Source organism: Hypanus sabinus, chromosome 19 (genome assembly GCF_030144855.1).
Source record: "Hypanus sabinus isolate sHypSab1 chromosome 19, sHypSab1.hap1, whole genome shotgun sequence".
Classification (NCBI taxonomy): Eukaryota; Metazoa; Chordata; class Chondrichthyes; order Myliobatiformes; family Dasyatidae; genus Hypanus; species Hypanus sabinus.
In genome coordinates, this window is record NC_082724.1 from 53829239 (window position 1) to 53849071 (window position 19833).

General features: G+C 46.3%; 1 protein-coding gene across 1 annotated transcript in view; it reads left to right on the plus strand.

The window, feature by feature from the left end:
• The window catches only part of grip2b (glutamate receptor interacting protein 2b), a 146597-nt gene extending 145331 nt beyond the window's left edge, over positions 1-1266 (plus strand). Inside the window, exon 24 of the mRNA XM_059944303.1 lies at positions 1063-1266. Coding sequence (XP_059800286.1) covers positions 1063-1266 — 204 coding nt within the window. The remainder of the gene's footprint in view (positions 1-1062) is intronic.
• The last annotated feature ends 18567 nt before the right edge of the window (positions 1267-19833 follow it).

Consider the following 19833-nt stretch of genomic DNA (forward strand, 5'->3'; position numbering starts at 1 on the left):
CAATCCAGCCTGCAGCTTTGTCAAGTCAAGTCACGTTTTATTGTCATTTCGACTATAACTGCTGGTACAGTACACAGTAAAAACGAGACAATGTTTTTCAGGACCATGGTGCTACATGAAACAGTACAAAAACTACACTGAACTACGTGAAAACAACACAGGAAAAACTACACTAGACTACAGACCTACCCAGGACTGCATAAAGTGCACAAAACAGTGCAGGCATTACAATAAATAATAGACAAGACGATAGCTACAGTAGAGGGCAGAAAGTTGGTGTCAGTCCAGGCTCTGGGTATTGAGGAGTCTGATAACTTGGGGGAAGAAACTGTTACATAGTCTGTTCATGAGAGCCTGAATGCTTCGGTGCCTTTTCCCAGATGGCAGGAGGGAGAAGAGATTGTATGAGGGGTGAGTGGGGTCCTTCGTAATGCTGTTTGCTTTGCCGATGCAGCATGTAGTGTAAATGTCTGTGATGGCGGGAAGAGAGACCCAGGGGAGGCTTGAACAGGGATGGGATGTGAGCCAGGTGATATCACCCTCTCTGGGCATTCTCGCTCCTCCATTCTCCCGTCATGTAAAAGGTACACGTAATACCAAGCTCAAGCACAGCTTCTGTCCTGCTGTTATCAGACTCTTGAATGGATCGCTAGTGCGATAAGATGAATTCTTGGCCTCTCAATTTACCTCATTGTGATCTTGCACTTCAATGTCTAGGTACACTGCACTTTCTCTGTAGCATTTACACTTTATCCTGCTTTGTTATAGAGTCATACAGCACTACAGCACAGAGACAGGCCTTTCAGCCCATCTAGTCCATGCTGATTTCTTCTGTCTTGTTCCACCAACCTGCACCAGGACCAAAGACCTCCATCCACATACTTACCCAAATTTCAATTAAATATTGAAATCAAACCTGTATCCACCACTTCTGCCTGTTTGACCCCGCTCTACCTCAATGCACTGCGCAATGATTTGATCTATATGAATGGTACGCAAGACTAACTTTTCACTTGGTCATGGTAGTCGTGACGCCAATACGTTCTCTCTCCCTGCCGGCAGGTGAACCAGATCCAGACTGGAGACTTCGACAGTTGTCTGATGGCGCCGCTCATCTCGGAGTCCGGTGGCCGTCTGGACCTGGTGGTCAGCCGCAGCCCTCTGGCCATGACAGCGCGCAGCCGGTCCGAGGACTGCGAGGGCTCGCGCAATGCCAGCCGCCCGCAACAGCGCATGGAGAACAGGAAGAACACGCGGACACTGTGAGCAGGAGGGCAAGAGTGCCCCGCCCCCCCCACCCCTGCTGTGAGACAATTTCTGATGGTGCTACCAACCTTTCTGACCTTTCACTCCCCAATCCCGGTCACAGGCGAACTGCTCCGAATGGGAAGAGTGGGGCCTCTCCAACACTGATTACGACCCGCTCTCAAGGTGTCCAACCATCCTGGGCTTAACATCTCCAGAGGACTGGTTGGTAAGGCACTTGCACAAATGCTTAGTAGCTAGCAGAATATTGGAGGTAGGGAAGAACTCGGACCAGATTGAGCATTGGGGCAAGATCCTCCAAGACCTACATTCACCCAGAGTTGGTGTGGCTCCCTCATTCCCTACAAAGGGTGGCAATAATAGAAAGGTTTTCCTTCAGTATTAATTTATTTGGAAGTATCTTCTTTTCCCCCTTCGCCTTTGAATGTTTGTTTTTTATAGAAAACACCGACTAAATATTTAAGTACATCAGTTGTAGACTGAGGGTTAGTGTGGGGCTAGGGCCCCTCATCAGTTCTCAGGGAGAGTGGTAATGAAGCATTGAATTTACTCAAACCGATTGTCAATACTCTTACCTTGGGGATGCTGACCCATTAGCACCCAAGAGGCTAGCAATGTCTGGAAAGGGGGTCAAAGCCATATCCGACCCAGGGTCCTGCTCGCAGGAGTCCATGAGGGCTCTTGCTCTGCCCTGATTCTGGGTTTGCCGGGCGGGGAATGGCCAGTCAGGATGGACGGAGGAGAAAGCCGCAAGGGACAATCTGAATGGGAACTCCCTTCAGACTGAACGAAGCACAATTAATGCACTCAGACTTCATACTGTGAGGCTGATGTGATGAGTTTGTTTGTGTCTGTCCTTACATGTTAAATTATGCATTGTTTGTGTCAATGTTCGTTTATAAACAAGGAAATTGCACTTCTATAGATAGCTAAAAGCCATTAATTACAAGGATCATCCTGACGCCATCCTTTAGTGGTGAAAGCATGGCACTAGGTGTTACTCTGATAGTCAGTGGTTGCCACCTTCATTCAATGTGGCCGTACTGCCTTTCTCTCTCGCTCTCCCAAAGCTGCCGAGTCCAGCTGGAGACGCAGCTTCCTCATTATGGGCTCTGTGACCGTTAAAGCTTCGCATCCGCAGATGCTTGATGGGGAAAGCGGGGTGGGTGGGGCAGGTGTAGTAGAGAGGGTATCCAGTAGATGATGATTGGAAGGATCATACCTTGGCCAAATCCCCTCTCTCTTGCTCCAAAGCAGTTTCAACCCTTGTCCCACAAGCTATTACCGGACTAAATTATCAGCAGTTAGCAAGTCTGTTATGAATAGATTGCTAAGGCAGTATTGATTGCCCACATCTCTGAGCTGCCCACTCACTTGCTTAATTATCTCCTCCACTTCTCTAGGACACTCTCTGGTCGGACTTGGGGGCGTAAGAATCTATTCATGCAGTGTTGAGTCTCCGGTGTTCTCTACTCCAGGGATTCTGGAGCTGGAGGCCGGATCATTGGGGGTGGGGGAGGGTGTAGGTACATCCTTTGAAAAATCGATGGAATGGGGACTATGGGGATTTGGCACAGAAGAGGAGTTGAGGCCTGGAGTAGATCAGCAATGATCTTAATGAATGGCTGGACAGGCGGGAGGGTCTGAGTGGCCTACTCCTGCTCCTAATGACCGTAAGAAATATCCACACAATTGACTTCTGCAACCGCGGCTGGGGAGGTCCATTGTTCCTCACTCTGAGTCCATAGCCGCAGGAGCACACAAGTGAGATGGCCTGTCAGACCCCCTGTAGTCAGGTGGCTTTCTCATTGTCTTCAACACATGCAGGAATCAGAAACCTTGGAAGAATATCTTAGCAGAGAGAGAGAGAGAGGGGGGGGGCAAAAGTGTCAAGAAATGTGTTAATGTTCATAAGCACCCTCCTGCCATCATTTATCTACATCGTAGCCCCTTCTCCTTGTTAGTCCAGTACAGATTAGCAGCCCTTTTACCCCAGTGTCAGAGACTCTTTATTCCAAACGTCCTTTGGTACCATCTCTGGCCAATAACAGTGTGCCATATAATGTCAAAACCCAAATTACTACTGGGGGAAAGAAAAACATTCTCGATGTTAATCACAAATAATATTGATAGAAACTATTTAAAAGAGAAGTTAAAAGGCATTAAAATGTACCCTGCTCTTTTCAGGGCAGCAGTACCTACTAATGCCTTTGGAACTGATGCATCCTTAAACGTGTATTTTTAAATGTGTAATATTGAATGGTTTATGCTGTATGCCCTCGATATTATTTTTCTATGAATTTTTCTTAATCGCTTGTTATAGCACAATGTGACAGACTTAAATCTTTTGGTCCCCACTGGGATATATTGTTAATATATTTCTGTATGAAAGGAATTGCAATGAAGAAGTTTTTGTATTGCAATAAAAAATGATGGAGGATATTCGGTTTAGGATGTGGATGTTTTTGTTCAGAGCATATTGCACCTGTTTCTATAAACAGGGCAAACATAGGGTGAGTTTTCCAACACCATCTTGTGTATAAAGTGTGGATGCCCCCCCCCACACCGCCACTGGCGCACAGCGACAAGCTGCTCTAAAAAGCCATCAGCCATAGGCATTCCACAAATTTCCTCTCTGCGGATCCAGCACCAACTGGATTTTCCCAACCTACCTACATATTGAAATCCCCCATCACTATTGTAACATGGCCCTGTATAAATGCATTGTTTATCTCCCACTGTAATTTGTATCCCACATCCTTACTGCTGTTCAGGCACCTGGACAAACTGTAACTTCATCAGGGTCTTTTTAACCTTGCAGTTTCTTCACTGTGCCCACAAGGATTTTAAACCTTTGATCATATGTCACCTCTTTCTAAGTATTTGATTTCATTTTTTACCAACAGAACTACCCCACCCCTCTGCCTGTCCTTTCTATACAAGGCGTATTCTTGGATGTTAAGATGCCAGCTATGATCTTCTTTCAGCCATGACTCAGAGATGCCCACAACATCATACCTGTCACTCTCTACCTGTGCTACAAGATCATCATCCTTGTTCTGTACACAGTGTATTCAAATGTAACAACTTCAATCCTGTATTCATCACCCTTTTCGATTTTACCTCCATGTTACACTTCAACTCATCCCACTGACTGCAATTTTGCCCTATCGTCTGCCTGTCATTGCTCGCAGTCAAAGGATTGAATGGATTCAAAGTACATTTATTATCAAAGTCTGTATGCAGTATTCAACCCTGAGATTCCTCTTCTCCGCAGACAGCTGGGAAATAAAGTAAACCATGGAACCCGTTCAAACAAAAATATCATCCCACCCACATGTGTGAAAAGCAAATCACACAAACAGTAACAAGAACATCTCACTACACACTGCATCTACTTGTGTACCAACTGCCCCATCCTCAGCCCTATCATTCTGGCTCCCAGCCCCTTGCCAATTTAGTTTAAACCCTCCCCAACAACTCTAGCAAATGTGCTTGCCTGCAAGGATATTGGACCCCCTTGAGTTTGGGTGTAACCTATCCTTTTTGTGCAGGCCATACCTTCCTCAGAAGGGATCACAATAATCCATAAATCAGAAACCCTGTCCCCTGCACTAACTCCTCAGCCACACGCTCATCTGCAAAATTATTTTACACCTACCCTCACCGGCACATGGCACAGGCAGCAATCCAAAGATTTCTACCCTGGAACTCCTGCTTTTTAGCTTTCTACCTAACGCCCTATATTCCCTCTGCAGGACCAATTCCCTTTTCTTATCTACTATATGTTGTGGGTACCAGTATGTTCCACAGCTTCCAGCCATTCACTCTCTTTCTTTAGTATGCCGTGGAACCGATCTGAGACATCCCTAAACCCAGTACCTGGGAGGCAACATACCATCCAGGTGTCTCTTTCATCTCCTGTCTGCACTCCTCTCGTCCCCCCTTCCCTTCTGAGCCAGAGTCAGTGGCAGAGATCTGGTTGCTGTGACTCCCCCAGCAGGGCATCCTCCCCAACAGTAGTGTACGTATCATTGATGGGAACGGCCACAGGAGTATGCTGCACTCGCTCTCATTTCCCTCTCTCGGCAGTCACCCATGCACCTGCCTCCTGCAACTTCCCAGTGACTACCTCCCTGTAGCTCCTATCTATCACCTCCTCATTCTCCAGTTCCTTAGCACGGACTCAAAGGAGCTGCTCTTCATCCAGATGTAGCTATCAGGGAAACTGATCTCTCTCCAGACATTTCCACATCCCACACAAAGAACACGCAACTAACCCTGGACCCATTCGCATTGCATTGTACTAATAAACAAAGAAAGAGAAAGAAAAAATTACTAGAAACTTACTTTGAGATTCTGCCTGTTCTTGTCCAAGCCTCTTGAGCCAAAGCCTGACCACTCTAACACTATTCACTCACACAATGGCCACTCTGCTTGCATCTCCTGTCTTTTCGTTGTCCTTGGCCGAGTGCTTAAGAGATTATTATGATTGCAGCCCACCAGAAAGTCCTGACAGGACCCGAGCTCTTTATGAACCTCAGCTTTAAAAGTGACGGCTGGTGTTTAAGGTGAGAGGGGAGGTGTTTAAAGGAGATTGAGGGGGTAACATTTTCACATAGAGGATGGTGTATATATGGAACAAGCTGCCAGAAGAGGTGGTAGGGGTGGCTACAATTACAACAGATACATGGATGGGAAAGGTTGAGAGGGAGATGGGCCAAACTCAGGTAGGTGACATGGTTGACATGAATGAGTTAGGCCAATTGCCTTGATTCCACATTGCTTAACTCTATGACTAGGGATGGTTATTGAGAAAGGGAGGAAAGTTAGGGGTCAGAGTAGGGTTTAGGGACAGGGATTTGAGAAAGTTATTTCAGGCTGGAGACTAGGCCTCCACTCTGCTCTCGAAGGCCACAAGGCGCACTGTGGTTGGATGTTGGGCTAGCAGACCTGTAAGAACAAGGTCAGGGGACCCTCTCCCCATGTTAGCAAGTCATCAGTGGGTTCAGGAATATGTCAGCAGGGCACGTGAGAGCTGGAGCCTCCCTCCCCACCCACCTCCAGGTATGCAAGTCAACAAGATGGGAGCCCAGGCCTTGTGTTCAGAGTCCTATCACTAGTGAGTCCAGTGTTCAAGGGCTGGAATCCATGACCCTCAACCATCATCATTGGCAAGTCACGGGGTTGACATTGAATATCAAACCATGAAGGTGGATCAGATGTCCAGTTCAAAGACTGAAGTTCAATCCAAAGTCCAGATGTTGAGGCCTATGAATCTCTGCGAATCCACTGGGGAGGTTGAAGGCCCAGTGTCTGTGAATTTGTGAGTCTGATGGTGGCAGGAGGCAGAAGACAGCCTCTTCTGGGGTTAGAGAACTGTATGTGTGTGAGTGGGTGGATACATGGGTCAGTGGAAGGGTAGAAGCTGGGCTTCATTTGCTGTTGTTCCTTTGGTGCTTACTGTGTTTCATGTTGTTCTGTGTTGGGCATGTGATGTGTGGTAATGTGTTTCGTGTTCTGTGTTGGCAATGCGATGTGTGGTGATGCATTTCGTGTTGCTCTGTGTTGGGCATGTGATGTGTGGTGATGTGTTTCGTGTTGTTCTGTGTTGGGCATGCGATGTGTGGTGATGTGTTTCGTGTTGTTCTGTGTTGGCAATGCGATGTGTGGTGATGTGTTTCGTGTTGTTCTGTGTTGGGCACGCGATGTGTGGTGATGCATTTCGTGTTGCTCTGTGTAGGGCATGCGATGTGTAGTGATGTGTTTCGTGTTGTTCTGTGTTGGGCATGCGATGTGTGGTGATGTGTTTCGTGTTGTTCTGTGTTGGGCATGCGATGTGTGGTGATGTGTTTTGTGTTGTTCTGTGTTGGGCATGCGATGTGTGGTGATGCGTTTCGTGTTGTTCTGTGTTGGGCATGCGATGTGTGGTGATGCGTTTCGTGTTGTTCTGTGTTGGGCATGCGATGTGTGGTGATGCGTTTCGTGTTGTTCTGTGTTGGGCATGCGATGTGTGGTGATGCGTTTCGTGTTGTTCTGTGTTGGGCATGCGATGTGTGGTGATGCGTTTCGTGTTGTTCTGTGTTGGGCATGCGATGTGTGGTGATGCGTTTCATGTTGTTCTGTGTTGGGCATGCGATGTGTGGTGATGCTTGTGGGCTGCCCACAGCACATCCTCGGGTGTGTTGGTTGTTAATGCAAGTGACACTTTTCACTCTATGTTTCGAAGTACATGTGATAAGTGAATCTGAATCTGAACAGCTATCTCGCATCAACAGTCTTGGTCCTGATGCAGGGTTCCAACCTAAAAACGCAGACCATCCCTCTACCTCAGCAGAGGCTGCTTGACCTACTGAGTTCCTCCAGCAGTTTGCTTTCTGGTCCAGATTGTGATATTTACAGCCTCTTGTGCCATCACACACATCATAGTGCTTACCAGACACAGAAAGTGTTCGCACGACAAGGGCTTACTCTTTTTGTTTTACATCAGAAGCTTCTTATGTTGAGGGTGGGTATACACTTCACTCAACAAGTCCATTTAATGTCATTCATTCCAAAATCAGTTCCTCTCCACCTCTGATAGGAATACCATTAAGGGTGACCTTGTGTCTTAACAAATGAAGTTGCGGCTTCAGCCCTGCATTGATACTGGCTCAATCCCGACCTCCACCAGTCAGAGCCTACACCTTCCCGATGTACGTCTCCTCGGGGCACCCAGGTTTCCTCCCACATCCCTAAGATGGGCAATTTACTAGCTGCAGCCTGTCGTGTAGGCGGCTGGCAGAGGAATCAGGGATCAGGAATTGATGGTCAGGGGAGGGTTGTAGATAAAGAAGCGGCGGGACAGGATTGCTAAGTCTATTCTGATGCTAGCAGAGACTTAACGGGCCAAATGGCTGTCCTTGTCATAAATCAAAACGGGCTGTTAAATCCAGCAGACAAGTTTTTCATTTAGCAACAGATTCTACATCCTGCTTGTCGCTTTTCCAGCTTGGATGTTAATCCATTGATGGAGAGGCGCGGGGAGCAGCCAGCTGCAGTTGTGCCCATTGGAATTCTATCCCAGTGATTCTAGTGAAATCAACGACTGGAAGACTAATCAATCACTAGGTACTTCACCTTCCTGCAAAATGAGCTCCCTGAAAGTCATTGGCCCTTTTCCAAAAAAAAATCACTCAAAAATCTTGCACAATATATCACCTTGTTGTTGCTCATTGCTCATTTTTACCATATTTTATCTAATATTTATAACAAAATAAAAAGATCTTTCAGCCCACCTATTCCTAGGAGACCCCTATCTCAACACTCCCACTCTCCTTTCCCCTGTACCTCAGCAACTCTCTCTCTTTCCCCCTCTCCATCTCCCCCTCTCTCTCCCCTCTTCTCTCTCCTCTCTTTCTGCCCCCTCGCCCACCCTCTCCATCTTCTCCGCTCCTCCCCACCCTCTGTCTAACTCACACGCCCAGTAATTCCACTACCATCACCCCAGGCGATTCCCACAGCCAGTTACCCTGCCAGCTGAGATGTAGAGGAAACTGGAGGACCCAGAGGAAACCCACACAGTCATGGTGAGAATGTGAAAACCCCAGACAGATGGTGCCTGAGGTCAGGATCAAACCAGGATCACTGGAGTAAGGAGGCGGCAACATAAACCACTCAGCCACGTGTGACCTTCTTTATTTTCAGTAATCAATGAAGTATTATTTTTAATATGCACACAGCTGTGATCTTTCATTGTCCCTTTCCTATGATCTGCAGCTTCAGGGAGCTTGTAAAGCAGGTTGGCGAGCTTTAAACACAGCCATCGGTAACAGTAGCTGCATGTTATTGATAATTGGTCCCTGCTGTCAGGTGTACTCACCCCTAGTCCCCCACTTCCAGCTGGAGACTCCAGGTGGCGCTGTGTGAAAACTCAGCCGCTTACCCTGGTTAATGAGTCAGTAACCTGACCGAGGGTTAAAGGATTGTGTGTGTGAGAGTGAGGGAGCCTGTCCGAGGGTTAAAGGGTTGTGTGTGGGTGAGTGAGGGAGCCTGTCCGAGGGTTAAAGGATTGTGTGTGTGAGAGTGAGGGAGCCTGTCCGAGGGTTAAAGGATTGTGTGTGTGAGAGTGAGGGAGCCTGACCGAGGGTTAAAGGATTGTGTGTGGGTGAGTGAGGGAGCCTGTCCGAGGGTTAAAGGATTGTGTGTGTGAGAGTGAGGGAGCCTGTCCGAGGGTTAAAGGATTGTGTGTGTGTGAGTGAGGGAGCCTGTCCGAGGGTTAAAGGATTGTGTGTGTGAGAGTGAGGGAGCCTGTCCGAGGGTTAAAGGATTGTGTGTGGGTGAGTGAGGGAGCCTGTCCGAGGGTTAAAGGATTGTGTGTGTGTGAGTGAGGGAGCCTGTCCGGGGGTTAAAGGATTGTGTGTGTGAGAGTGAGGGAGCCTGTCCGAGGGTTAAAGGATTGTGTGTGTGAGAGTGAGGGAGTCTGTCCGGGGGTTAAAGGATTGTGTGTGTGTGAGTGAGTGAGGGAGCCTGTCCAAGGGTTAAAGGATTGTGTGTGTGAGAGTGAGGGAGTCTGTCCGGGGGTTAAAGGATTGTGTGTGGGTGAGTGAGGGAGCCTGTCCGAGGGTTAAAGGATTGTGTGTGTGAGAGTGAGGGAGTCTGTCCGGGGGTTAAAGGATTGTGTGTGGGTGAGTGAGGGAGCCTGTCCGAGGGTTAAAGGATTGTGTGTGTGAGAGTGAGGGAGCCTGTCCGAGGGTTAAAGGATTGTGTGTGGGTGAGTGAGGGAGCCTGTCCGAGGGTTAAAGGATTGTGTGTGTGTGAGTGAGGGAGCCTGTCCGGGGGTTAAAGGATTGTGTGTGTGAGAGTGAGGGAGCCTGTCCGAGGGTTAAAGGATTGTGTGTGTGAGAGTGAGGGAGTCTGTCCGGGGGTTAAAGGATTGTGTGTGTGTGAGTGAGTGAGGGAGCCTGTCCAAGGGTTAAAGGATTGTGTGTGTGAGAGTGAGGGAGTCTGTCCGGGGGTTAAAGGATTGTGTGTGGGTGAGTGAGGGAGCCTGTCCGAGGGTTAAAGGATTGTGTGTGTGAGAGTGAGGGAGTCTGTCCGGGGGTTAAAGGATTGTGTGTGTGTGAGTGAGTGAGGGAGCCTGTCCAAGGGTTAAAGGATTGTGTGTGTGAGAGTGAGGGAGTCTGTCCGGGGGTTAAAGGATTGTGTGTGGGTGAGTGAGTGAGGGAGCCTGTCCAAGGGTTAAAGGATTGTGTGTTTGAGTGAGGGAGTCTGTCCGAGGGTTAAAGGATTGTGTGTGGGTGAGTGAGGGAGCCTGTCCGAGGGTTAAAGGATTGTGTGAGTGGGAGGGATTGAGTGAACAGGCAAGTTTCGCTGCTGTTGTTTTGCTGTGTTCAGTGTTGTTCTGCCGAGAATTGTGAGTGTACTGCAGCACGTTGGTGTCGAAATGTGTAGCGAGACTTGTGGGCTGCCCCCAGCACTTCTTTGGATAGGTTGCTTATTAACGCATTTCACTGTACAGTACGCTTTGCTGCCCATGTGACAAATAAACTGGAGTCTTGAACGTTCTCAATAGTGACACCAGTCAGCCAGAGTACAACTGGAGAATAACTGTTCAATGCATTCAGTGTCATCAATCAGTGGTGAACTTCCAGACCATGTCATGTGATTTGTGTTTCACACCCAGGAATGAAATCGAGCTCAGTTCTTTGACATTAGGGCCATCGAACAGACGGCCAAATTAAAAATGACGCTTTCATCAGCAGCTTCCCAGGTTCTTTTTAAATTGCACAGGATGAAAATAAGCCTTCATGGAGTCAGATCAAATAATGATGAGCTGGAAATCTCCTGTTAATAATCTGTGCTATAAATCAACCAGCTAAAGAGCAGCACTGCAGTTTGTAGGGAGTAAATTACACACAAGGCCAAACCTAAACTGTAAACAGAAATTGCTGGGTTGCATAAAACATCACAATATTCACTTGGCCTGTCATGCTTGTACAGCTATGGGATCCAGTTGATCTGGGTGTGACAACCTCCTGGCAAATTAAATAATTATGACAATAAATTGCATTTTATTGTGATGAAGGTGATAGAAAGCTGGAATGTGAATTCCAAAACAGCTATCGAAAAATGCTTTCACTTCTGCATTTTACGCTGTTTTCCCAAACAACTAACAAATTAACTGTTTACAGATATAAAATTATGTTATCAATAACCACATGCAATATTAAATCTACAAATAGTTAATTATGTTCATTATAATGATATCTAAGCATATTTATATGCAATTTTGTTCTTCTTAGCCAAAATAAACTGGATGGAGCAATGTAACACCATGTGGCCCTGAGACTGATAAATCCAGTAAATGAATCCAAATCAGAATCAGGTTTATTATCACCAACATAAGTTATGAAATTTGTTGTCTTGTGGTAGCAGGGCAGGGAAATACATAAAAATGTATGATGTTGCAATAAGGTATAAATAAATATAATGTATTGCATTAAAAGCAAAATAGTGAGATAGTGTTCATGGGTTCATTTTTGTTCAGAAATCTGACAGCTTGCTCCTAAAACATTGATAGTGTGTCTTTAGGCTCTGCATCTTCTTCCTGATAGTAGTAACGAGAAGAGGGCTTGTCCTGGGTGCAGTGGATCCTTAATGACGGATGCTGTCTTTGTGAGGCATCGGCTTTCGAAGACGTTCTCGGCCCATGATAGAGTGACTGAGTCTGCAGCCCCTGCAGCTTTTCCCAGTCATGTGCAGTGGTCCTTCCATACCAGACGGTGACGCTTCTCATTCAAATGTTCACTGTGGTACATCTCCAACAGTCAACACCTTTGATTAATCTTACAGCCTCCGCTAAAACACTGCTTGAATAGACTCCAACTACTCAGGCAGTCCTTCGGGATCAAAGTTTCTCTCATGAGGTAGCTGAGCAGACTAACGTGGGACATGCTGGCTCTTTCACAGATTGCTAATGGGATGAAGAAGGGAGGTTGCATGCTGGACTTCTGTACATGGACTCGGGTTCTCTGTGCTTCTGGGTCAGAGGTTCCCTGGAGTCACTGGGAATTCAGTATTTCTCTAAGGAGGCTTTGATTATACCCTTGAATTTCTTCCTCATTTTGTCTGGTAACGTCTTCCTGTGGTAGAGTTGAAGTGCTTTGCATGTGGCTCTCGGTGCGACCTTCTTTACATCAGTCAGACCGACATGGATTGGGGTCTGCTCTGTCTGCCACAACAGGCAGGACTTCTTGATGGCCACCCATTTTAATTCTGCTTCCCATTCCCATTTGGTCCATGACCATGATGAGGCCACTCTCAGGTTGGAGGAGCAACACCTCACATTCCATCTGGGTAGCCTTCAGCATGATGGGATCAATATAAATTTCTCTAACTTCTGGTAATTTCTCACTCCTCCATCTTCTCTGTTGTTCTATTCCTCATTTTGGATCCCCTCTTACTCTTTCTCTTCTCTTCACCGGCTCATCACCTCCGTCTGGTTCCCTTCCTCTTTCCCTTTCTCCCATGCTCCACTGCCCTCTCCTATCATATTCTTTCTTTACCTCAACCACCTATCGCCTCCAGCTTCCAACTTCACCCTCTTCACCCTCTCTCACCTTTGCCCTCACATGGCTTCACATATCATCTGCCATCCTGTACTCCTTCCCCTACCCCACCTTATTCTGGTTTCCAACTTTGGTAGATATTACAGAAGAAACATTGGTTTTATATTTCCTGTACTTTGGGATGTCTGCTGTAAGTAGTCCAGATCCCAGAAGATCCCATATTGAATGATAGACATCAGCCTTGCCTGCTTCCTCACTTGACAAAAGTCTGTGCTGGCTATAATCGCTTATGTCTGCCTAGGGAAATTTGGCACAGCCCCAAAGACTCTCGCCAATATTTACAAATATACTACACAAACCAGGAGTTGTGAACCCAGCTCAGTCCATCACACAAACCAGAGTGCCCTCAATTTACTCAGTTTACACGTGCTGCGAACTCAGGAAGTCCGCCAGCCTGGTGAAGGGCTCCTCCCACCTGGTCCAATTGTCTTCTTTCCGTCCCATTGGGCAGAAAATACAGAAACCTGAGAACATGTCCCACCAGGCTGGAAGCAGCTTCTATCCCACCGTCATAAGACATATAAATGGACCTCATATAGGATATGCTGAAAATGATCTCTCAGTCTGTCTCATTGTCGACCTTGTAGTTTATTTGCTTACCTGTACTGACCTCTATAACTATATTCTGCATTCTATTTCCTTTTTGTGCTGCCTTGAAGTTTGGAGAATGTGTAAACAAAAGCTTTCCGCAGTATCTGACCTTATTCGCTGAAATCATAGTATCTCGGCTGTTCATAGTATCACAGTATCTCAGCTTATTCACTGAAGAGTACAAGAGAGTGGGCCTTACACTTAACATCAGACAATAACAAACCAATTTCAGTTCAGCGACGTCTCCCAAGATCTGGGGAGTGGTCCACGTGTTTCTGCATCTCACCACAAGCCTATGTGATCGAGTCAGTAGGAGACCTTTGTCTTCCAGATGTTGAGTATAAGGCCCATTCTCTTGTACTCTTCAGTAAATAAGCTGACAATGTCTTGAAGCTCTCCCTCTGAGTAAGCACAGATGCAAGCATCTTTATTTTTATTTCTTGCCTTTATGCTCATTCTGCAGCACTTTTTGTTGTTATTGGCACACCCTCTGAACACTGGACCTTTCTGTTGCTCTGCTGACATTCTCATAGCTGAGAATTTCCCTTCTGACTGCCCCTCCCTCAATAATTCCCAGTGCACCCATCTTGGCCATTGCATTCCTCAACCTGCCTTGCCATACCTTGGAGGTGGTATTCTGGGTCCCGGAGGTATAATGTCTTTAGACTCCAAATCATTGCCACATGACAACAGTGCTTCCTTGATGTATCTGAATCTGGTTCAAGGCCAGGTGACAGTCTGGTGGGTGGCAGAACTTTCGTAGAATTCTTCTTTAAGACCTGAATAGTCACTCTATTGGATTCAGTCACATTAAAACAGCTAGGAAGCTGATGTCTGGTGTTATTTAGATAAATCAAGGGCTCTGATGTTTGTGTAACACTCTGGTTCCTTCAGCTGTGTAAATTTAGGGAGGACACAATCCGGCCCTAGCAAGCGTGGGAGATTGAAGTGCAGGTCCCTCAAATCCCCCCGTTTGTGTGGATGCTGCGTGATGTGTTACCCTGTCACAAATCAGTTCCACGAAATATCAGACAGTCCACTGCATACAATAAAACGATTTAGCTTTATAATGCTTAATTTGACTAAAGGATTAGTAAAGAAAAAGGAAGAAAGAAAAGGGCTCATTTTAAATGAAACAGTCTAATATGCACAAGTTGGAGGTCACAGTTTCCCATCATCAATCCTCCTTTGATCTCCCCGAGATTCATTGAATCCTGGGTCGACTCCTCCGACCTCCTCTCTTCTCCCCTCTGAAAAGCCCCAGGCCCAACCTTAGTGTCCCTCACCAGAGAAACCTCCCCTCAATCCGTTCATCCCCATTGGATGGCACACATTTCTCCAATCTCTTATTCTCAACAGTAACCCAAACAAGCAGCTTACACAGAGAACAGAAAAACATAACAGATGGAAAATATGAACCACGTGAACCAGGGCATTACATTTGCAAATATTCCCAGTACTCACAAAGAGTCGCATTACTTCCAGCACCATCTCCAAGAGCCAAACTGCTCTTCAACATGGGATGTCTCATCCTGATCTTCTCCCTAAGTTCCACAAGGGACTTTTACCAACAGTCACCTTCTTTATCCAGATATTGTGCACCATCCAGGGGCAATCAACACATTTGTCTGCCTTAAATAAGCATTGTGAGGCCTGGTAGTTTCCATAACAACCAAAGCCTCACTTCTCTCCTACCTATGTGGCTCATAGCATTGAGATATAGCATTGAAAAAGACCCTTCTGCCCACTGAGTCTGCACAAATCACCAACTGTAGGCATTCCCCGGGAGCATCTTTAGAATCTGAATGTTTTGAAAAAAATCCAGGCCAGCATTCCCATCTATCTGGACTTGTTCCCTGCCTACAACCTGCATAGATCCTCTGCATCACACCCCATCCTGAATTACGAATAGATTCCTCCCTCCATTAGCATTGATAGATCAACGCCATTGCTGTAGACCCTTCACCATGCAGACTTCAGTGTTGCACATTCCCTCGGGGACAATACAATTCCGACATCCCACTGGGGGAGTACCAGGACTCACCACTTGTGGCGAATGGGTAGTTTCAGTGCTGTTGATGACTGTGTCACAGTGTGTGCTGAGAGGTGATTGAACCCAGGTGTGGAGGAATGACAAGCTCCCATGCTGAGACAGAAACAAAAGTTTATTCATTGGACATTGGTGGGTTGACCCAGTGACACTGTGAGACAAATCATTCAAGGGTCCCATGATAAGCACTAATGGAAGTCCACTTTAATTAAGCACAGCACAGTGAAGACCTGACCGGTCAAAATAAACTTGACAAAATTAAACAGAAAGCAAAAGGGCTTAACGACTCTAGATAAGACTGCCCGTGAGAGTACCTTCAACCCTAAAGCCGGCAGCTGATGGTCCGGAGAGTCCTGGCGAACTTAAGACAGGGCTGGTAAATTCAAAATAGGCCTGATGCTTTCTCGACAGAACTAGTAAGTTCAAGACAGATTTGATGCTCTCGAGACAGGACTGGAAAACTCAGGAACCTTCTACATAACTCATGACATTGCATATAATTTGGAAGCATGCATCAAACCTGGAAACATGGAATCATAGCCAGAAGGATGGGTGAGTAAGTTTGTGGATGAAACAAAGCTTGGAGGAGTTGTGGATGGAGCTGTAGGTTGTTGAAGGTTACAAGAGGATGCAGAGTTGAGCAGAAAAATGGCAGATGGAGTTCAATCTGGATAAGTGTAAGGTGATGCATTTTGGAAGGACAAACCAGACGGCTGAGTACAGGGTTAATGGTCGGTTACTTCAGAGTGCGGATGAACAGAGGGACCTTGGGGTTCAAATCCATACATCCCTCAAGGTCGCTGCTCAGGTTGATAGGGTAGTTAAGAAGGCCTATGGGATGCTAGGCTTCATTAATAGGAGGATTGAGTTCAAGAGTAGAGAGGTCATGTTGCAACTCTATAAATCTCTGGTGAGACCACACTTAGAGTATTGTGTTCAGTTCTGGTCACCTCATTATAGGAAGGATATGGAAGCTATGGAGAAGGTGCAGAGGAGATTTACCAGGATGCTGCCTGGATTGCCTCTTATGAGGCAAGGTTAGCAGAGCTGGGACTTTTCTCTTTGGAGCATAGAAGGATGAGAGAGGACTTGATAGAGGTCTACAAGATTATGAGAGGCATAGATAGGGTGGATAGTCAGCACCTGTTTCCCAGGGCACGAATAGCAAACACCAGAGGGCATATGTACAAAGTTAAGGGAGGGAAGTTTTGGGGAGATATCAAGGGTAAGTTTTTTACACAGAGGGTTGTGGGTGCCTGGAATGACTTGCCAGGGATGGTGGTGGAGGCTAAAACGTTAGGGGTATTTAAGAGCCATTTGGAAGGCACATGGATGAAAGAAAAATAGAGGGTTATGGGGTAATGTGGGTTTAGTACTTTTTTTAAGGAATATATGGGTCAGAACAACATCGAGGGCTGAAGGTCCTGTACTGTGCTGTAGTATTCTAGTGTCTAGTGTCAAACTCAGGAACAAGAAATAGAACTCAGAAACATGAAATAGTCTTTGGAAACATGGAATAGTCTTCAGAAGTCCATGGGAGACTCAGGATTACCTTGAACATAGACTAGAAAAGCTCAGAACATGTACTCGAGAAACATAGTCTTGGTACAAGCACTGAGGATAGAAGGCACCTTCACCTCGAACCGACTGATGTCTAAGTTAGTGTTGAATCTCCGCTAAGCCCATTTCTGGCACAGGGCCCTTCTGTCATGGTGTGCAATGACAAACAACTGAACCCAGGTGCGGAGGAATGACGAACTCCCGCGTTGAGACAAAAACAAGGGTTTATTCACCTGACCAAGTGACACCACAAGCCGAATCATTCTCAAAACACACAAGGCCCCTTCTTATGTTCTTGTGACCCCGTGATAAATGATAATTGGGAGTCCACTATATATAATCACAGAAGGCTGAAAACCTGTGCTAGTCAAAGTAAACTTGACTAGATTAAATCAAAAGCACAAGGGCTTAATGAGCCTAGATAAAATGGCTCATCACAGACTGAGAGAACGTAGCCTGTGAAATCAGCACGAGGGAGGGACATCACCTGGCTGCAATTACATTTAGCACCCTGGGCATTGAAACATTGCCTGGAACAGCGTGTAGATCATGTACGGCACTGTGGCACAGTGACAAGAGTTACTGCCTCACAGCCACGGCAACTCGGGTTCAATACTAGCCTTTGGCCCTGTCTGTGTGGAGTTTGAATGCTCTGACCTTGACCAGGAAGATTTCCTCTGGCTGCTCCCAAGAGGTGGATTGGTAGGTTAACTGACCACTATGGATTCAGGTTCAGTTATTTATCGTATGTTATGGAAACACACACTGAAATGTGACATTTGCGTTGGCAGCCTGCAAATCTTGCCTGACTTCCAGTGCTAACATTGCATGGCCACAGTGTTCAGCAGAACAACACAGGACACAAAAAAAAAGAATATTTCCAACAACAACGGCCAAACAGGCCACGTTTCCTCCCTCACCCTCCCACCCATGCATATACACAGTCCTCTAACCCCAGGACGGACTGACCTTGGCTTCCAGTTTCCAGCCAATTCACAGAGATTCACACACTTGAGGTTCCGGCCATCGGGCCTCATCTGGACTTTGATCAACCTTTGGGCTTTGATCTGGATCGCCAATGGTCTAGAATCTGAAGGAAGTTAATGGAAATGTGGAAAACAGAAAATGAGATCAGTGCAGGATGAATGTAAGTGGATGCTTGATAATCGGAACTTAATGGATCAAGGAAACTGCAACTGTGCACTCTGAATTTATGTCAATGAAAGTGGAAGATTTCAGTCTCTTCAGCAATGTGGAGACAGATATTTTTGCATATCTCCTCTCAGGTGGAATGTAACAGAATTGACAGTTTACAGGTCCCAGATAGCCCGAAGCTAGTGTAGAGACAACCACCTCACTAACAAGGCATATAGTGTGAAGGCCTTATTACATTTGTCAGTTCTCCGAAGTCTGCAGAAAGCTTACATTCTCCTGTTTGATGGATTGTCTTTGATTTGTTCATCAATTGAAACAGTGACTGAAATTTCCACTTACTATTTAACAACTGCTTACAGTCCAAGATGATTGATGGAAGAAGCAACATGCTTCATTAGTTTCAGATTAAAGAGCTTAAAGCTTGGGGTAGATCTAATCAAACACATATTACCGTGTTTCCTTGGTGATATTTTTAACACTGGTTAACTATTCATTCCGGCTGGTTAGTAAGATATGATTGCAGAACTACTGTGGATCAAAATTGTGATGATAATGAGAAGGGATAAAATAAACCCATTTGAAATCTGCGGTTGGCCTATTTTTCTCAATGCTAGGTAAAGAAAAGTGGTGGTTAAGCTGCACTTGGGGTATTGTTGTACAATTCTGGGTTGCCACACTGTAGGGTAGATTTCAGATTCAGATTTATTTAGTTTAACATGGACATCAAAACACAGAGTGAAGTGCATCATTTGCGTTAACAAGTAACAGACCCAATGATGGCTGGGGGCAGCCAGCAACTGTTGCCACACGTTTTGGTGCCAGACGTAACATGTTCACCATGCTTGGCAGAACAACACTGAACACAACAAAACAGAATGTAGAAAGCGACAAAACAACAGCAGTAAAACAAGCCCCAGGCCTCCCGCCCATTCACCCCCACACTTACACAATTCTCGAACCCCAGGATAGGCCACGTTTGTAGATTCTACTACCCCAGCAGGCTCACACAGGTTCACAGACTCAGGGCCCATCAGGCCTTGACTTCTGGACTTTGGGCTTTGATCTGGACTTTCGGTTGATTTTTGGTATCAACTCAATACTCGCCAATGAAGGCAAATGAGGACCTGAATTCCAGGCCTTGAACACCAGATTCGCCAATGATGGGACCTGAACACTAAGTCTCGAACTTTGATCTTACCAATTCATGTAGTCAGGGCATTATTGACATTCATGCCTCCTGCCCACACAGATGTCTGACTCACTAACCTGGGGAGAGTGGGGTGGCACCAGCTCTTGTCCTCACCGGTCTGCCATCCTGACCTCCAACCACAGGTCTTTGAATGTGGAGCAGAGGCTTAGACTCCAGCCTGTCCTCAAGATCCCCCACACCCCACATCCCTGTCCCTAAACCACAGCCTGACCCCTAACTCTCCTCTCTGTCCCAAGACCATCCCTATGAACATAAACAACCAAAAAAACAATTAATTTCAGGCTCAACCTCAACGGAGACTGCAGCTCAGCACAATCTTCAGTGAAAATAAATGTGATTAAACCAGAGAGGGTGCAGTAAGCATCCACAAAGTTGTTGGCAGGACTGGGGAG